At 47.7% G+C, this 18,042-nt stretch overlaps 1 protein-coding gene across 1 annotated transcript in view; it reads left to right on the top strand.

Moving 5' to 3' along the window:
• The first annotated feature begins 10,174 nt into the window (after positions 1 to 10,174).
• Positions 10,175 to 18,042, top strand: part of LOC134345421 (uncharacterized) — a 518,220-nt gene continuing 510,352 nt past the window's right edge. The window contains 1 exon segment of the mRNA XM_063046052.1: positions 10,175 to 10,508. Within this exon segment, the coding sequence (XP_062902122.1) occupies positions 10,320 to 10,508 (189 nt within the window). The 5' untranslated portion in view covers positions 10,175 to 10,319.

Genomic DNA, 18,042 nt, shown 5'->3' with positions numbered 1-18,042 from the left:
AGCCGTTAACCTCGCTGATTTTATTTCAATTTTTCTGTGATTATGGCAGCTAAAACAGGCTGCCAGATGAACATAGTGGGTCAATCAGTATCTGTGAAGGTAAAGAGATATTCATATTTCAGGTTGAGACCCTGCAGCATGACGGAGTAACTTTGCCTCCAGAAATGCTGCCCGACCTGCTAGTTTCTGTCACTGTTTGTATTTTGCTTGGATTCCACCATCCGCAGTCTCTTGAGTCATGATTATGGTACCTGTTGTGTTCATTATTGAGGGAGAGTGCAGAGCACACCAGGATGCCGGCAAGCAGGAAATTCAACTGAACCTTTATTGACCACCCTGCTTGCACAGTGTGTGGGAGCGGCTAACTGAGTGATGCAGGAATAATACCATTAATTACCACTACAGTACTGATACTCTCTGTAATACCCTCCACAGATGTCCCATTTAGGGCAGCACAGTCGTGTAGTGGTTAGCACAGTACAGGTGACTTGGGTTCATTTCTCGACGCTGTCTGTAAACAGTTTATACATTCTCCCTGTGACCGCGTGGGTTTCTTCCGGGTGTTCCCGTTTCCTCCCACAATGGGAAGATATACTGGTTGGTAACGTAGGAATGTCGGCAAAAATTGGCTGTAGCTTTATTATAGAAACGCATAAAAAAATTAATTTAAAAAAATTGGCACATACAATTTATTCCTTTTGCAAACAAATGGTGACATCGTGTGTATATATCGTGTAAATATCTATGTATATATATATATTTAAGAAAAATTCCTGCCCCAAAATGTAATAACGTGCAACGTAACATGTAACATACACGGCGAACTTAACCATTAACAGTCTGGGTCAATTCTGCCTAGTGAAATTAAGGAGTCCTTACACATGCCCCCCTAGAGTTCAGCCCAGTTGACAAAGGCAAAAGAGCAGGGGCCCGCAAAACCCGACAAATCTACCCCTGTCTTCACAGGCAGGTGCTGGGGGGGGGGGAAGAACAGGCAAAGTCAGGAGGTCTGGAGGTGGGAGGCCGGCCCCTCCACGGGGTCTGTGCCACTTCCACTGGAGAGTCCAGGTCCAAATGGGCAGGCCTGAGACGTTCCACAGAAACACTGTCTGGGATACCTTCAACGTCCAGTGTAAAAAAACTTACCCCCGCTTCCAACACGCGGAACAGGCCATCATAAGGCAGTCGCAGGGGACCACAATGTCCATCATGAGGCACAAACACTTATTTCGCCTCCCGCAGACCTGGCAACCGGTGCGACCGTGACAGGCCATGCTGTGTCGAGGGCACCGGAGCAAAGGTTTTGGCACTGTCCATAAAAGCTAACCGCTGCTGCGAAGCGGACCAGGGGACCGTGGATGTTGGGGGAAACTCTCGTGGCACCCATAGGGGTTGCCTGAAAATGAGGTCCTCAGAATGGGCTGAAGTTCAGTCTTGAGGGCCATCCTCAGGCCCAACATGACCCACGGCAATCTGTCCACCCAGCAACCATCACTAAGGTATATACGGAGAGCAGCTTTCACTGAACGGAGAAACCAATCGCACAGACCTTTGGCCTGTGTCACAATGGTGGGGCATTGGGAGCAAGGGTGGACCCAAAAGCAAGACACATCTTGTGAGGTTAAGTAAATTGAGTTTATTGTTTGATATCAGGAGAGCAAGGCAGGAGCAGGAGTAGCAAACTGGACAAGGACTCAGGACTATGACTAGGCTGGGACCAAGGGTCTGGGCTTGGAATAGGATCCCAGAACTAGAGGAGACATGAAGAGGCTAGGGTATGGACTCCGAGCCAGAGACTGGGCAAGGACCCAGTACCTGGGTCTCGCCTCGGGCTCGGACCCCAGAACCAGGCATGGACATGACATGGGCTAGGGAGAGGAGGAACATGGGAACATAGAGCCTCGGTCTCGGGGAGCAGGTACATGGAACCATGGACACATACACAGAACAGAGAGCCAGGACCCCTCCTTGGGTACAGGACATAGGGCCGGGACTCACACACAGAACAGAGAGCTGGGACCCCTCCCTGTGTACAGGACATAGGGCCGGGACTCATGACCCTCCGCGGGGCAACGGCAAGACAGCCAGACTTACCCCACGGAGGTGAGGACAGGACAAGACCAATGCGAAAGAACACCAGACAGTACCTATTTAGCTCCGGCGATGGAACTAGACTGAAGTGCAGGTGAGGCCTGCAGACGAGGGCTAGAGGTGAGAGGGGCAGAGAAGGGATTCAGATAGGGGGGATAGGACAGGAATCACAAACCGCCAGGGCCAGGACTTGACTCAGAACTTGGATGCTGCCAGGACCAGGACTTGACTTGGAACTTGGATGCCGCTGGGGACAGGACTTGACTTGGAACTTGGATGCCGCTGGGGCCAGGACTTGACTTGGAACTTGGATGCCGTCAGGGCCAGGACTTGACTCAGAACTTGGATGCCGTCAGGGCCAGGACCTAACTCGGAACTTCTGGGTAGTGGCAAGCTTTCAACTCAGCCCGGGAACAGTAGACAGCAGTTCTTGATTCCCTCTGGCGGGTTAACTGACAGAACCACCTCGGTGAGGAAACTTTGCAGGTTCGCTTTGGCGAGGTAACTTGACAGGGTTGCTCCAGTGAGGAAAGGCGAATTACCGGCACTCGTTTCGGGCGGAGACTAGGCTTGCTCCGGCCAGATGACATTGGCACGCCGTACCTTTGTGACTTTGCAAACGCTCTCACGCCGAACGGCTGAAAGCCGGAGACTATAAACTACCGGTTCAGCCGAGAGTTAATTGCCTCCAATCACCAAGGCCAAGGGACACAGGAAAACAGGGAACCAAAGGGAAACAGGGAGTCAACGGTCCAGATCGTAACATAAACAAAGTAAAATTAAAGGGCCCCCAATCCGGACCATGACAGTACCACCACCCCAATGGAAGTTTGCAGGCGACCACAGATTTGCCTGTATTATCGATGACCCGGGTGGGTGGAGAGGGTTTTGGCCGGCAGGCAAAACAGAACAACAACACCTTGACTTTCAGGCTGACAAGAGTTTGGAAAAACAGTGCTTGTGTCTGCTGGGTCCATGATTTGGCGAGAGCGTTCTGTCACAATGGTGGGGCATTGGGAGCAAGGGTGGACCCAAATGCAAGACACATCTTGTGAGGTTAAGTAAATTGAGTTTATTGTTTGATATCAGGAGAGCAAAGCAGAAGCAGGAATAGCGAACTGGATAAGGACTCAGGACTACGATTAGGCTGGGACAAGGGTCTGGGCTAGGACTCAGAATAGGATCCCAGAACTAGAGGCGACATAAAGAGGCTACGGTATGGACTCCAAGCCAGGGACTGGGCAAGGACACAGTACCTGGGTCTTGCCTTGGGCTCGGACCCCAGAACCAGGCAAAGACATGACATGGGTTAGGGAGAAGAGGAACATGGAAAAACAGAGCCTCGGTCTCGGGGAGTAGGTACATGGAACCATGAACACATACACAGAACACAGAGTCGGGACCCCTCCTTGGGTACAGGACATAGGGCCGGGACTCACACACAGAACGGAGAGCCGGGACCCCTCCTTGGATACAGGACATAGGGCCGGGACTCATGACCCCACCCCCCCGCAGAGCAACGGCAATTGGCCTGACTTACCCCGTGGAGGCGAAGACAAGACAAGACAAAACATGACCCCCCCGCAGGGCAACGGCAAGATGGCCAGACTTACCCCACGGAGGCGAGGACAAGACAAGACAAGACATGACCCCCTGCGGGGCAATGGCAAGACGGCCAGACTTACCCCATGGAGGCGAGGACAAGACAAGACCAACACGAAAGAACACCAGACAGTACCTATCTAGCTCCAGCAATAGCACTAGACCGAAGTGCAGGCCAGGGCTGCAGACGAGGGCTAGAGGCGAGAAGGGCAGAAAAGGGATTCAGACGGGGGGGGGGGTAGGACAGAAATCACAGACCACCAGGGCCAGGACTTGACTCGGAACTTGGATGCCATCAGGGTCGGGACTTGACTCGGCACTTGGATGCCGCCAGGGCCAGGACTTGACTCGGAACTTGGTTGCCGCCAGGGCCAGGACTTGACTCAGCACTTGGATGCCGCCAGGGACAGGACTTGACTCGGATCTTGGATGCCGCCAGGGCGAGGACTTGACTCAGCACTTGGATGCCGCCAGGGTCGGGACTTGACTCGGCACTTGGATGTCGCCAGGGCCAGGACTTGACTCGGATCTTCCGGGTAGTGGCAAGCTCTCGACTCGGCCTGGGAACAGTAGACAGCGGTTCTTGATTCCCTCCGGCGGGTTAACTGATGGACCCACCTCGGTAAGGAAACTTTGCAGGCTCGCTTTGGCGAGGTAACTTGACAGGAATGCTCCGGTGAGGAATTGCGAATTACCGACCCTCGCTTCAGGTGGAGACTAGGCTTGCTCCAGCCAGGTGACATTGGCACGCCGTACCTTGGTGACTTTGCAAACGCTCTCGTGCTGAATGGCTGAAAGCCGGAGACTATAAAACTACCGGTTCAGCCAAGAGTTAATTGCCTCCAATCACCAAGGCCGAGGGACATGGGAAAACAGGGAACCAAAGGGAAACAGGGAGTCAACGATTGAGATCATAACATAAACAAAGTAAATTTAAAGGGACCCCAATCCGGACCATGACAGTCTGAGGTTGATAAGCTGTGATCTGGTGCAGTTTGACCCCCAGATTATGGGCAACCGTACACCAAAGCTTGGTCGTAAACTGCATCCCCTCGGTCTGAAGAGATATCTGATGGGATGCCAAACTGCGCGATCCATTAGCCAACAAGTGCTCGCACCACCTCTGCAGATGAAATGGACGACAGCTGCACTTGCCTCCAATAACATGTGGTCGTATCAATGATGGTGAGGAGCGTTTGTTAGTTCTGGGCCTCTACTCACTGGAGTTCAGAAGAATGAGGGGCAGTAAGCTGGTGCTGGCTGTGTGCCTGGAGACCCAAGTACTTTGGGCACAGAGCTCAAAAAAAGAGACGCAACAGACTTTTAACATTGTAGATCAGTGAATTGTTTGTTATGTCTCCCCTCTTGTTGTGAAACGAAGACACCATGAAAACAGAGGAGTGCCCCAAAGAATGAATGACAGTAAAATGGTAGAACCCCAAAGCCTCCTCAGCTCCTTCCTCCCACACGTAAGCATCAGCAAAGCAATGATGCCCCTCCCTCATCAGCAAAAAAGCATTGGCACCCCACACTGAGCACTCAAGTGTGCAGCAAAGCATCAATAAAGACACAGTCTTGCAGTACCGCAAAGACTACTCACTCACGCAGTAATTCGACATACCACAGGCTCTCTTTCTTCCTAATAAGGGAAAAAGAGATGTCCCCATTTCACAGTGAGAGGGGAGACATAACAAACAACTTGCTGATTTACGATATTAGAAGTCTGTTGTGTCGCTTTTTCCGAGCTCTGTGGCCAAAGAACTTGGGTCTCTGGGCACACAGCCAGCAGCCAGCTCAGTGATTTCGATCTTCTGTCTCCCACAGCACACAAAGTTCCTGCAGCGGCATTGACCTCAAATCTGCCCGCCTTCAGAGCCATGAAATCGCGGTATCCTGAGGGCGTGCTAGTCTTCTCGGCCGCGTCCTTGGCATATCGAATAGCGGCCAGTCGTAAGACCCTGAGAGCGGGTCCCATTCTTGCAAAGAACCAGGTCAGGGTCTTCAAAAGAGCCCTGGAAGGGAAAAATAGAGATATTAACGATAGAAATAGAGTTGTTTCCAAAGATGCAAGCAAAGGAGTTGCTGTTAGGCGCCATCATCTCCTAAGCTCCACCCCACTAAGCCCTGCTGCATCTCAGCAAATAAATACATTTTTTTTTGCTAAGAGGACGTCTGATTGGCCAAGTACCTACATCTATGGCAGCCTCACAGGATTGAGGATGACCTATTTCCACTCTTGTTTTGTGTGCTGATGAAAGCCCTTTGTGAACCACCGACTCTCCCACAGAACGGGCAGAATGTGTGGAGTAGTGAGAGGTTTGCAAAGTGATGTACCCTCTTCCCCAGTTTATGCAGAGCTTCCACGTGCTCCAGAAGCATGGATTTGAAATTCACGATACCATCCCAAATGATCCTCCTTGACATTGAGCGAGCACGTACCAGGAATTTTCGAGAGTTAGTGGGCTTGATGCATTTCTTCGACGAGCATTTGAGTACAGAATTCAACCTTTTCTGCTCTCTGCCTGTTAATTTCCTTCCTTGCTGGTCCTTGGAAAGTGAAGGTCAAAAAACTGCAGTTGCTAGAATTATGAAATAAAAAAAGAAAAAATGCTAGAAACGCTCAATAGGTAAGGCAGCATCAGTGGGAAAAGACATGGTTTGTGTTTTGGGTCATAGACTCTTCCATGCATCAGGACCACATGGAAGCTCTGCATTGATTGGAAAATGAGCTAGTGGTCAGCGGTAGAGAAGGTTTGTGAACAGGGATCTCACCTAACCAGAGATTATTAGTGTTAATGCACCATTTGGGATGTTATTATGATTCTTCGTCTGTGTTTAGTATCTGTTTTAGAAATGGCCATTTCTACCTGTCATAATTTTGAGTTAGTTTTAATTTCTAATGTGCCAATTAGGCATGTCCCATAGCCTTGCTATTAGCAACGGATTACACAGAGAAAGAATCATAATCCGATTCTCTGAGAGAAGATTTACATCTGCTTCATAACTTTCCATAGCAGTATAATTGAAGATGAAATCTGTACATGTAAGTGATGAGCACATGTCAAACTTTTCTAGCCCATTTATTTTTTTAAACATTCAGCGCAGATTAAGCACTTCCAGCCCTTTAAGCCATACCATCAACAAACCCTTATTTAACCCCAGCCTGATCACAGGACAATTTACAATGACCTACTAACCGGCATGTCTTTGGACTGTGGGAAACCAGAGTACCCAGAGGAAACCCATGCATTCCACAGGGAGGATTTAACAAAAGCTTACAGAGGCTGCTGGGATTGAACTCTGAACTCTGACACCTGGAGCAGTAATAGCATCACACTAACCACTATGTTATCTGGCACCCCAGTATCCATATCTTCATTGTCTTTTCTGTCTTCTGACACTCCCTGATTGGATTGTACGTACTTGGCTATCTTACAAAAGATTTCCAAATTACAAACAAATTCTGAAACACAAAGGATTTCCTAAACATGGGAACAATTCCTATCAGCTAAAAATCATACCCATGAGCTACAAACTAATCAGTTATCCATCACAGAAATCAAAGGCAAAGGAATGGATTCTTGTTCACCCCATGTTTCTATCATGCTTCTTGATGATCCTTAACCTTTCCTAAACTTCTCATTTTGTTCAAACTATTTCTTTTTCACTTGGCTGATTTCACATACATGTGATATATTTTCAGATGCCATTTAACCCAAGTAGTCTAAAAGCTTCTGGAGAGAGAGATCACAGGTACCCACAATTAATGCTGTGAAGCTGACTCTTTAGCACGCAAATCTTCCAACTTATTAATACATCACCTATTTATGTGTTAACTGATAATACCTATCTTCCTTGAATTAAACAACTTAGCCAATGTTGTCTGTTTGAAACAAGCCAAATTAAATAATGCACTGTCTCATGCTGCATCTCTTCACCAGTTAGATCGGATGCTGAGCCAGCAAGTCTGCTATAGACGCAGTGTTTGTTTGCAAATCTCTCTTACTGATTCCTGCTTGCCATTCACATTGAGAACTGAAGACTTGTTCCTGTTTGCAGCTTGGCCCAAAGACAGTGAATATCCATCACAGAGGGACAAGGACAGGTTAAAATTCGTATTTCAGAAATAAAATGGGCTGATAAGTAAAAGGTAACAGTTACCGACTTGCCTCACATCTCCAGGCAAATCTGATGAATACACTGCTCAATAAGCAGGCCAGTAGTAAAATCACCACTTGGATCTTGATGAGGAAAAACTTGTTCTGTCTATTGTTTTGAGTAATGGAAACTGAGCGGACACTTCAAATTTTTGCAGACTATGAGGAAAGATTTGCTGCCCTGCTCTCACACTCTCATTATAGTTGGACCCTGCAAAAAATTTGTAGAAAATAGTTTGGATAGTTAGCCAATATAAAACAACTGCTTGCTTCAGGGAAGTGGAGATTTATGCACTGCTTTTTCTTTTCCCAAAGAGCTTTTGGTGGGGGGGGGGGGGTTGGATTTAATGATCACAGTCCGCTATACTCTTTCAGTTTTCTTCTGAGAAGGGCTTGCCATGTTAGGATGATAAAAGGCAAAATATTTACTTACCGGAGACAAGTTTCCACTTGCATTGTGGCTGCAGATCTGATATTCTTATTGTGCAGGATTGATCTTTGAAACATTTTTGCAGGGGTGCTGTCATCTCACTTTGTACTTATTAAGAATAAAATGTGCAATCATTTAACTGGTTACAAATGGTTTAAATCTGCCTTTATTGTGTGAGCCATTCTGCATGATCCCACATTAATTAGAAATCTTTCCCCATATTGCCACTTGGTTACCTGACTCGCAAGAGGTTACTCTCACAATTTGTAATAATGGAACCAAATACTAGGGCAATATAGAAGCCCGAAATTGATTGAGGACCGGATGGTGCAGTTGTCATTAAGAATACAACAAAGGAATGACTTGTGACATTCATGACTAATACAGTGTGGGCCAAAATAGCTTGTGGCTTCAAAATCTGGGGCTTTGTATCACTGTAGTAGCGCAGTGAAGTGCTTAATACGAACAAAGCCCGTCAGTTATTATTAAAGAGCATGGTTGTACAGTGGGATCTGTATTACACATCGTTCAAAAAAGTCACTGTGGAGATTGGGGGGGTGGGGGGGGGGTAAGGTGCTGGACTACTATTCCCATCCCCCGTTGTAACAGCTGTGCTTGAAGACCTGTTACAGACGGACTGAGATCAATAAAGCCTAAACAACACTCTGGGAAGCGGGGCTGAAAAGTTTAAAAATGCAACAGTGTGCTAATCAGATGAAAGCAAAGTGCTACAAATTTCAACAGATTGTGTTGTTCGGAGGAGGGGCTCCTTTCCTTTCTACACGGAGGTGTTTCTCTGCATGGAACAGACTTTGCTGATCTCTCTCTCTCTCTCTCTCTCTCTCTCTCTCTTTCTCTCTGTCCCCCCCCCTTCCTCTAAGCTTGAAACGGGGCCAGAAAATTAAGAGCAAAGTGGAGAATATTTGCCTTTGAGGCGTGTTTGCAAGCTACAAAGCATGTAGAACAGTCCGGCAAAATAGTGCAAGTACTGGACTTTCAAAGGCTGCTCAACAAAGACAAAAAAAGTCTTCTGTACAGGGAATGAGGGTGCCTGTTGCTACGGACGTGGTATTCTCAGAGTTCCTGAGGCGAATTTAGAGCAATTTATAGGCTTTTCAGCTAAGCTGAATTCGGCTGAAAAGAAGAGCTACCCCAGTGAAGAAAAGTGGGACTTCAAAAGGTACAAAGGCAAAGAGGGAGAAGAAAACAGGCAAGCCAATATATCACTTACAAGTAACTCTCTAAATCACAGATCGGCTTCTGGTCATCTCGAGGTAACTTTCTTAAATGGGTGGCGTGGTGGTAGGGTGGTCTCTATGCAAGATGAGATCACACCAGTGAAGAAATGGAATGTTTCTTTTCTGTTGCGACTGTGCTCAGAGGAAATGCCGCCTGCAGGAGTCACTGCGTGTCCAACTAGTGCACCAAGACTGGCCATTTCATTTCTATTATAGCTGACCAGAACACACGGAAAACCAAGGCAGAATTTTGTTTTTATCACCTACACGGGCAGCCTTTACCATGGGGACTCACTTGAAGTGAATTCATTCATGTTAAAAGCCACAGGAAACAGCGCTGGAGAGATATTAACGTTACTCGGATCGGATTATCATCCTTTCTCGCATTACAGTGTGCTTAGTGATTAACAACTGTACACACAGCTCCAGCAAGTTTGAATGTAAAGAATGAACACCCCCCACCCCTCCCAACAACTACTTCTAATAATGGGATTGCTATTCCTGAATTGCACAGAGCTAAACTATGACTATATTTATCTCGAGGCAGTTTGTCTGTAACAGAGGATATATTGGACGGTTTAAAATAGATGCTGAACTCTTGTTTTTAATTCAAAGTGGTTTCAACAGGGAGTTGAATAATGCTGCTGAATTTGCATTGGATAAATACTTCTGCCGATACTAATTTAGATGCAGATCAAGTGTTTTTGAATCTGAAGAGGGTGTGTATACCAATGTCCTAAAGGCGAAACGGAAGGATAATTGGAGAGCGTTCGACTTACGAAGGGAGGTATCACGCTCAGAATGGAGGAAGGCTCTGACCATTGCAGTTTGAATGGAGATGATGCAGGAAGTACCGAATCCATGGATTTGCCCCTTGCTGAGCCCGACTTGCACCAGATGTACCTGTCCTGTCTACCTGACCGCTACATGAAGGCAAAAATGAGCCTGGCAGCCTACCTCATTGATTGGGCCATTGCACTTCTTTGCAAGGTAAGAGTTTTACCTTGAATCATTTGTTGTGATGTATGGAGCCAGGCCACTGTAAACAATATAATATCTGATACAGAAAAATGTGGTTTTGATTTGGTTGGTGGCTTTCAGAATCATAGAACGTTCTGGTGTGCTTTAAAAACAATGTTTTGAATTGAGCAATATTGTTATTTAGTGGGAAAAATGGCAGTAAATTTGCTAGTTACCAGGAACAATTTAGAAATATCTTTTTTTTAATGAGTAAAAGGAGGCCATTCGGCCCATTGAGTCTTTACTGGTTTTCAGAGCAACCCTGTTCCTCCATTTGTTTCATTGTAACTTACTCTCTCTCACCTGTTCCGTCAACACCATTTGATCGTTCTGCCGCCCTCCTGCACTCGGAGTGATTTACAGCAATGAGCTCGAGTTTGGCAAATGGGAGAAAACTGCAGTACTCGGAGGAAGTGCATGTAGTTGCAGGAAGTCACTGCAAACTCCCCACGGGCAGCACTGGAAGTTAGGATCGAACCTAGTCTAGTACTGAGGCAGCATGCCAGATCACCAGTTTCTTTGATAGTCACTGATTGAGAGAGAAAGATTTACCAGGGTACTGGGGGTAATCTCACTCTTCTTATTTGAGTAATTCGTTCATTTCATCAAGGTTTGTTTGCTAATTCCTCCTTCAAAAGATTTAGAGAGATTTGCAGCTCTGTGACAGGCCTTCCCACCCAACAAGCCCACACTGCCCTATTACACCCATGTGAACCCATGCATCTTTGGAGTGTGGGAGGGAAGCTCACATAGTCATAGGGAGAGTGCCAGGCAGCAGTGGGAATTGAACCCAGGTTACTGGAGCTATAATAGCATTGCACTAACCACCACCTGCAATGCGGCATCATTGCAATGTTTTTGGGCAAGACTCAACTCAGAACAACCTGACTCAGAAAATCAACTGAACCTCACCTTTGTTCAGCCGCAGTTCGTACTTAACACCATGTGAGAAATAGAAATTGATTTCTTATACAGGTGGAGTACTCCTTATTCGAAATTCTACAATCCAAAACCCTCCAAAATCCAAATGTTTTTTCCAAGCACTGACATGATGGTACAAATGGAAAATTCCAGAAGGTGCTGGGAAGTTTCCCAGGCAATGGACAGGTCTCTATGCATCACAGATTCTTCAGGGAAGTGGCCTCATGTATGTAATGAACAGAAGTTAATGGAAAATAGAAAAACACCGCATAAAGCGAAAAATGAAGATCTTGATCATGTCATGGACTGGTCCGTGAAGTCTGCATTCCAATTCACGATCCGGTCCGTGGACTCAGGACTCCGGGTCTTCCAGCTGTCCTTTGTTTTGGTTGAGTTAATCATAGGCACCTGATTCCCATCTTGGAGCTTGGAATATAAGTGGCCTTGGAGTTCTGTGTGGGCAGCTGGTTTGCCTTGTCAAGATCCCCTGGGAGCAACCTGCCAGTGGAAGGCTAGAGCGGCCACTTGCCATCTTTAGGCCGCATTGGAGAACCATCGCCTCATGGAGCCTTGCTGTTGGTAGTTGGAGCTGTCTTTGAGGTATGGATTCGGCCGTTTCCCGGGCCAGCTGAGTGGCCGTCAGCCACTCCGAGCTAGGTAGGGATCCGGCTGTTTCCGTAGCCAGCCGAGGTCGCTGGCTGTAACTACGACTTGGAGCAACCCTGAAGCAGAGATGGAACTGGCTGTCGTTCTTCGATGTTTGTCTCTTCTTGTCCTCGCCTCCATGGGGTAAGTCAGGCTGTTCTGCTGTTGCCCTGCAGGGGGTATCTATCTTGACTTATCTTTGCCGCTGTTGGGTAAGTCAGGCCGTTCTGCCATTACCCGACAGATGGACCTGTCCCACCTTGGTACGAAGATAAAGTTGTATCCCGGCTTGTCTAAGGATAAGTCCCGGCTCTAAATCTATGTACCGTTTGGTCTCGTGTTAGTGTTGTGTTGAAGATGAGTCCCAGTTTTTCGAAGGATTAGTCCCGGCTTTATGTTGATGTACAGTTCCCAGTCTGTTTCCGAGCTCCAGCCTCCGAGTTATCAACATCCGCATTTCAAGACACAAGACCCCAGCCTGCAGCCTGAAGCCTCAAGACCAAGACCCCAGCCTCAAGCCTCAAGACCAAGACCCCTGCCTCAAGCCTCAAGACCAAGACTCCAGCCTGTCTCCAAGCTCAAGCCTCAAGACCCCAGCCTGTCTCCAAGCTGAAGCCTCAAGACCCCAGCGTCCAGTCCTGTAGTCATGTCATGTCCTTGCCTGGTTCTGGGGCCTGAGCCCGAGGCAAGACCTAGGTTCTGGGTACTTGTCCAATGTCTGGCTTGGAGCCCTAGCCCAGGCTCCTAGTTCATAGCTCCTTATCTGGTTTCCCTGTTTCTTGTCCATGTCCTAGCCCAAGTCCTGCATCCTTGTCCTGTTCCTAGTAGTTCAGTGTCTGTGTCTTGCATTTGGGTCCATTCCCAATGCCCCCCATTATGACAGATCATGCATTGAAAGAGTGGATTCATCAGTATCAGAGTGAAGGTATGCCACTTAATGGCATGCTGATCATGAAACAAACAAAGATCTATCATGATGAACTGAAAGTTGAAGGTAATTCTGAATATTCAGCAGGCTGGTTACAGACATTTAAGAAAAGGCACAGCATTAAATTTTTTAAGATTTAAAAATTTTTAAGAGAAAGCATCTGCAGATCATGAAGCATTGCTAAGTTTAAGAAGATTGTCACTGCTGAATATCAAACACCAGAACAAAAAAAAGGTAAAATACTGTAACCTTTTAATCAAAACATGGCACTGTAGGTGGAGATGACGTTGTCATGGTCCGGTCCGTGAAGTCCGCATTCCGGTTCACAGTCAGGTCCATCGATCCTTGTTCTGGGTTTTCCTGTTTTCTCCCTTGTTCTGTTAAGTGTCTCAATTGAGGCACCTGATTCTCATTTTGGGCTTGCTACATAAATAGCTCCTGGGTTCAGCTTCAATTGCTGGACTGTTCCCTTGCCCCACCCCCCACCCTTCCTCTGGAAGCCTTCGCCTGAAGCCTTGCCTGCAACCTTTGCCTGTGTCCTCACCTGTAACGCCGTCAATTTCAACCACCAGAGTAAGACTGGGGCCTTGCTGTGTCAAGATAAGGAACAGTCTGTTGTTGTTTGGAATTGTCTCTTTGTGTCCTCACCTTCGCTAGGTAGGTCCGGCCGTTTGCCGCTACCTTGAGTTGAGAACTGTCCCTGTGTCCTCGCCTCCTCTGGGTAGGTCCGGCCGCTTGCCGTTACCCTGAGTGGAGAACTGTCTCTTCATGTTCAGTGTACTGTGTATAGAAAGAGCCCTGGCCCTACATCCTGCTCCCAAGCAGGGGTCCGATCTCTGTTTCCCGTGCTCAAGACCAATGCTCCGAGGTTCCTGACTCCCAAGTCCAAGTCAAGGCTTTATGTTCGCGTCCTGTCCATGTGCCTCACCAAGCCCTGTACTGGAGTTCCCTCATCCGGGGCTGGAGCTCCCTCGTCCTGTCCAGGAGTCTCACGTCCTGCCCTGTAGACACGCCTTGTCCTAGCCTAAACCCAGATTCCTAGTCAAGACCCAGGTTCCTAGTTCCAACCAAGACCCAGGTTCTGGGTCCTTGTCCAGGCTCTAGTTCCAGAATCCTGTGTCCCTAGTCCAGGCTCCTTATTCCTAGTTCCTTATCCAGGTTCTGTGTTTCTTGTCCATGTCCTAGCCCAGGCCCTGCATCCTAGTCTCGTCCAGGGCCTGTGTCAATGTCCAGCATCCTTTCTTCCCCACTCCCCTTGCTTTCTTGCCAAACCTAGTCCTGTTCGTAGAACTGCAGTGTCTGTGTCTTGCACTTGGGTCTGCTCCCAGTGCCCCCCTATGACAGAACAGTCCAGTCAAGCATGGAGCCAGAGACACAGACACTGTTGTTTTACTCTCACTGTCCTGGGTTCCCTCCTGTTGAATGCCCTCCCCCACCCGCCCGTGTAGTCCACAGTCTGGGGAAGCATTTTGGGTCACCAGGAGGCTTCCATTGGTGGGGGGGGGGGGGGTTGCAGGTACTATCACGGTTCAGTCTGTGAAGTCAGTATTCCGGTTCACAGTCCGGTCCATCAATTCTTGTTCCGGGTTTTCCTGTTTTCTCCCTTGTTCTGTTAAGTGCCTCAATTGAGGCACCTGATTCTCATTTTGGGCTGGCTACATAAATAGCGCCTGGGTTCAGCTTCATTTGCTGGACTGTTCCCTTCCCTTCCCCTTCCTTCTGAAGCCTTTGCCTGTAACGTGTCAAATTCAACCACCAGAGCAAGACTGGGGCCTTGCTGTGTCAAGATAAGGAACAGTCTGTTGTTGTTTGGAATTGTCTCTTTATGTCTTCGCCTTCGCTATGTAGGTCCGGCTGTTTGCTGCTGCCTTGAGTTGGGAACTGTCTCTGTGTCCTCGCCTTCACTAGGTAGGTCTGGCCGTTTGCCGCTACCTTGTGTAGGGAACCGTCTCTTTGTGTCCTTACTTCCACTGGGTTGGTCTGGCCATTTGCCACTACCCTGAGTGGAGAACTGTCTCTTCGTGTTCAGTGTACTGTGTGTAGAAAGAGCCCTGGCCCTTGGTCCTGTTCCCAAGGAGTGTGTCCTGGCCCTGTGTGCTGTGTACGAGTCCTAGCCCTACATCCTGCTCCCAAGGAGGGGTCCCAGCTCTGTGTTCCAGGTTCCTGTCTCCCAAGTCCAATTCAAGGCTTTGTGTTCTCGTCCTGTCCATGTGCCTTGCCCAGCCCTGTGCTAGAGTTCCCTCGTCCGGTGCTGGAGTTCCCTCGTCCTATCCAGGAGTCTCACATCCTCTCCTGTAGCCAGGTCTTGTCCTATCCTAAACCTGGATTCCAGTTCCGAGTCAAGACCCAGGTCCCGTATCCCTAGTCCAGGCTCCTTGTTCCTAGTTCCTTGTCTGGATTCCGTGTTTCTTGTCCATGTCCTAGCCCAGGCCCTGCATCCTAGTCTTGTCCAGGGCCTGTGTCAATGTCCAGCGTCCTTTCTTCCCCACTCCCCTTGCTTTCTTGCCAAACCTAGTCCTTTTCCTAGAACTGCAGTGTCTGTGTCTTGCATTTGGGTCTGCTCCCAGTGCCCCCCTATGACAGGCATTGTTTGTTTCTGTTCAACACCTGATTCAAGTATTCTCCTGATGCTGCTGTGCTGCTTTTGTTACCCTGCACACATTATATTTTCAGTATATTAATGGGATGTGATAAGTACATTTGTGTGTGATTGACAACTGTGAGACAAAGACTGAATTTATTATGTGCTACCAGTAAACAGAGACAGAAATGATGGTGATTCCAAGCTATCACATTATATATTTCAAAATCTGAAAAAGTTCCAAAATCTGAAACACATCTGGCCTCAAGCATTTCAGATAAGGGGTACTTGACCTAAAATATGTAGGGAGGAAATGAGGTATTGTAAATCAGTTGTGATGTTTGCCAAAAGAGAAAGGATATTTCTCTGCCCTTAACAATATGCTATAAAACAAATTCCACTGGTTTTCTCCCTTTGTTTAACATTGGCTCAGTGTTTGTGTCTTACATTCCTTTTGGCAGATAGCAGAACACAGCAGCATCAAAGCCAGTGGTGAACCCCAGACCATTAACAAATCAGTACAATTCAGATTCATAATGCTCAAATCTGTTTGAACTCCAGATGGTTCTTGACCATGCCAGGTACACAGTTTGAGTGTCATAGAATCTACCTTGTGACCATAAACCCTGTTGCATCTTCAACAAGTCAACAGCTCCAGGACATCACACTGAGCATAAGCACAATTGTTGGAAGGTTGAGTGACGATCATAGTTCTACTTCTCAATTCATGAAGATAACTGAATTTGGTTGATATTATAAAGCGGACTTTGTAATTGGCCTCAGTATATCAGAGCTTGTTCATGGTGAAATCAACCCGGAGAAGTGAAGGTCTATCTTTGTTAAACGCCAGGCCAGATGGATTGAAAGTGCCAGGGCAAAGGTCAGGCTGATTCTCCTCACTGCTCCCTGATGTTTACTTCGCTCTTTGCTGCACTGAGGCTGAGGCTTTGGGGCCTGCTCCAGCTGCTCCAGGTTCCGTGTCTGAGAACTCACTTTAATTCTAAATGCTACTTGCTTACCTTTATCATTTGCACAATTTGTTTTTTTTTTCTCTGTGTGTGTCTCTCTCTCTCTCTCTCTCTATACACATTGGGTGTTTGTCGGTCTTTTTTTAGGGTCCTTCTGGGTTTCTTGTTTTGTGGCTGCCTGTAAGGAGACGAATCTCAAGGTTGTATTGTCATGTACCCCGTAACTGGGTTGCCAAACCAGCAGAAATGGATCACTCAGTTGGAGTCTGGATTACTAGAACTAAGAAGGTTTTATTAAAGAAACAAGCAACACAGTACTCTAATCAAAAGGATAATGAATGCAACAGTTCAGCAATGATAAACATTCATGTACACAGAATTAAGATAACAGGATCAATCAAGCTCTATCGTTGTCTAGGGGTAAATGACCAGTTTCAAAGTGACGCAAAGTTCAAGTGAGGCATCACTTCACCTGTGAGTCGACTGGGGTGATATACTGCGCCCGGTGCTCCCGATGTGGCCTTTTATATATTGGTGAGACCCAACGCAGACTGGGAGACCGCTTTGCTGAACATCTACGCTCTGTCCGCCAGAGAAAGCAGGATCTCCCAGTGGCCACACATTTTAATTCCACATCCCATTCCCACTCTGACATGTCTATCCACGGCCTCCTCTACTGTAAAGATGAAGCCACACTCAGGTTGGAGGAACAACACCTTATATTCCGTCTGGGTAGCCTCCAACCTGATGGCATGAACATTGACTTCTCTAACTTCCGCTAGGCCCCACCTTCCCCTCGTACCCCAGCTGTTACTCATTTTTATGCACACATCCTTTCTCTCACTCTCCTTTTTCTCCCTCTATCCCTCTGAATATACCTCTTGCCCATCCTCTGGGTCACCCCCCCCCCTGTCTTTTTTCCCGGACCTCCTGTCCCATGATCCTCTCGTATCCCCTTTTGCCTATCACCTGTCCAGCTCTTGGCTCTATCCCTCCCCCTCCTGTCTTCTCCTATCATTTTGCATCTCCCCCTCCCCCTCCAGCTTTCAAATCCCTTACTCACTCTTCCTTCAGTTAGTCCTGACGAAGGGTCTCGGCCTGAAACGTCGACTGCGCCTCTTCCTATAGATGCTGCTTGGCCTGCTGCGTTCACCAGCAACTTTGATGTATGTTGCTTGAATTTCCAGCATCTGCAGAATTCCTGTTGTTTGCGTTCAATTCAATTTAGTTCAGTTCAGTTCGCAGTAATTGCTGCCGTGGCGATGGACAGTGGGGGGGAAGGAGAGAGAGAGCAAAACGAATGAATATTCAAAACAGCTTCCACATAGACCTTCGCAGTCAGCTTTCGGACGAGTCCTTTGTGATGTCATCTGAGGTCACCGACCGTGACCCCTCTGTTTCCAGATACGACAGTTTCTCTGCGGTGAACCTGGCACCCAGGCAAGGGTGGACACACACCAG

Source organism: Mobula hypostoma, chromosome 4 (assembly GCF_963921235.1).
Source record: "Mobula hypostoma chromosome 4, sMobHyp1.1, whole genome shotgun sequence".
Taxonomy (NCBI): Eukaryota; Metazoa; Chordata; class Chondrichthyes; order Myliobatiformes; family Myliobatidae; genus Mobula; species Mobula hypostoma.
This window is presented reverse-complemented; position numbering and strand designations above follow the sequence as displayed.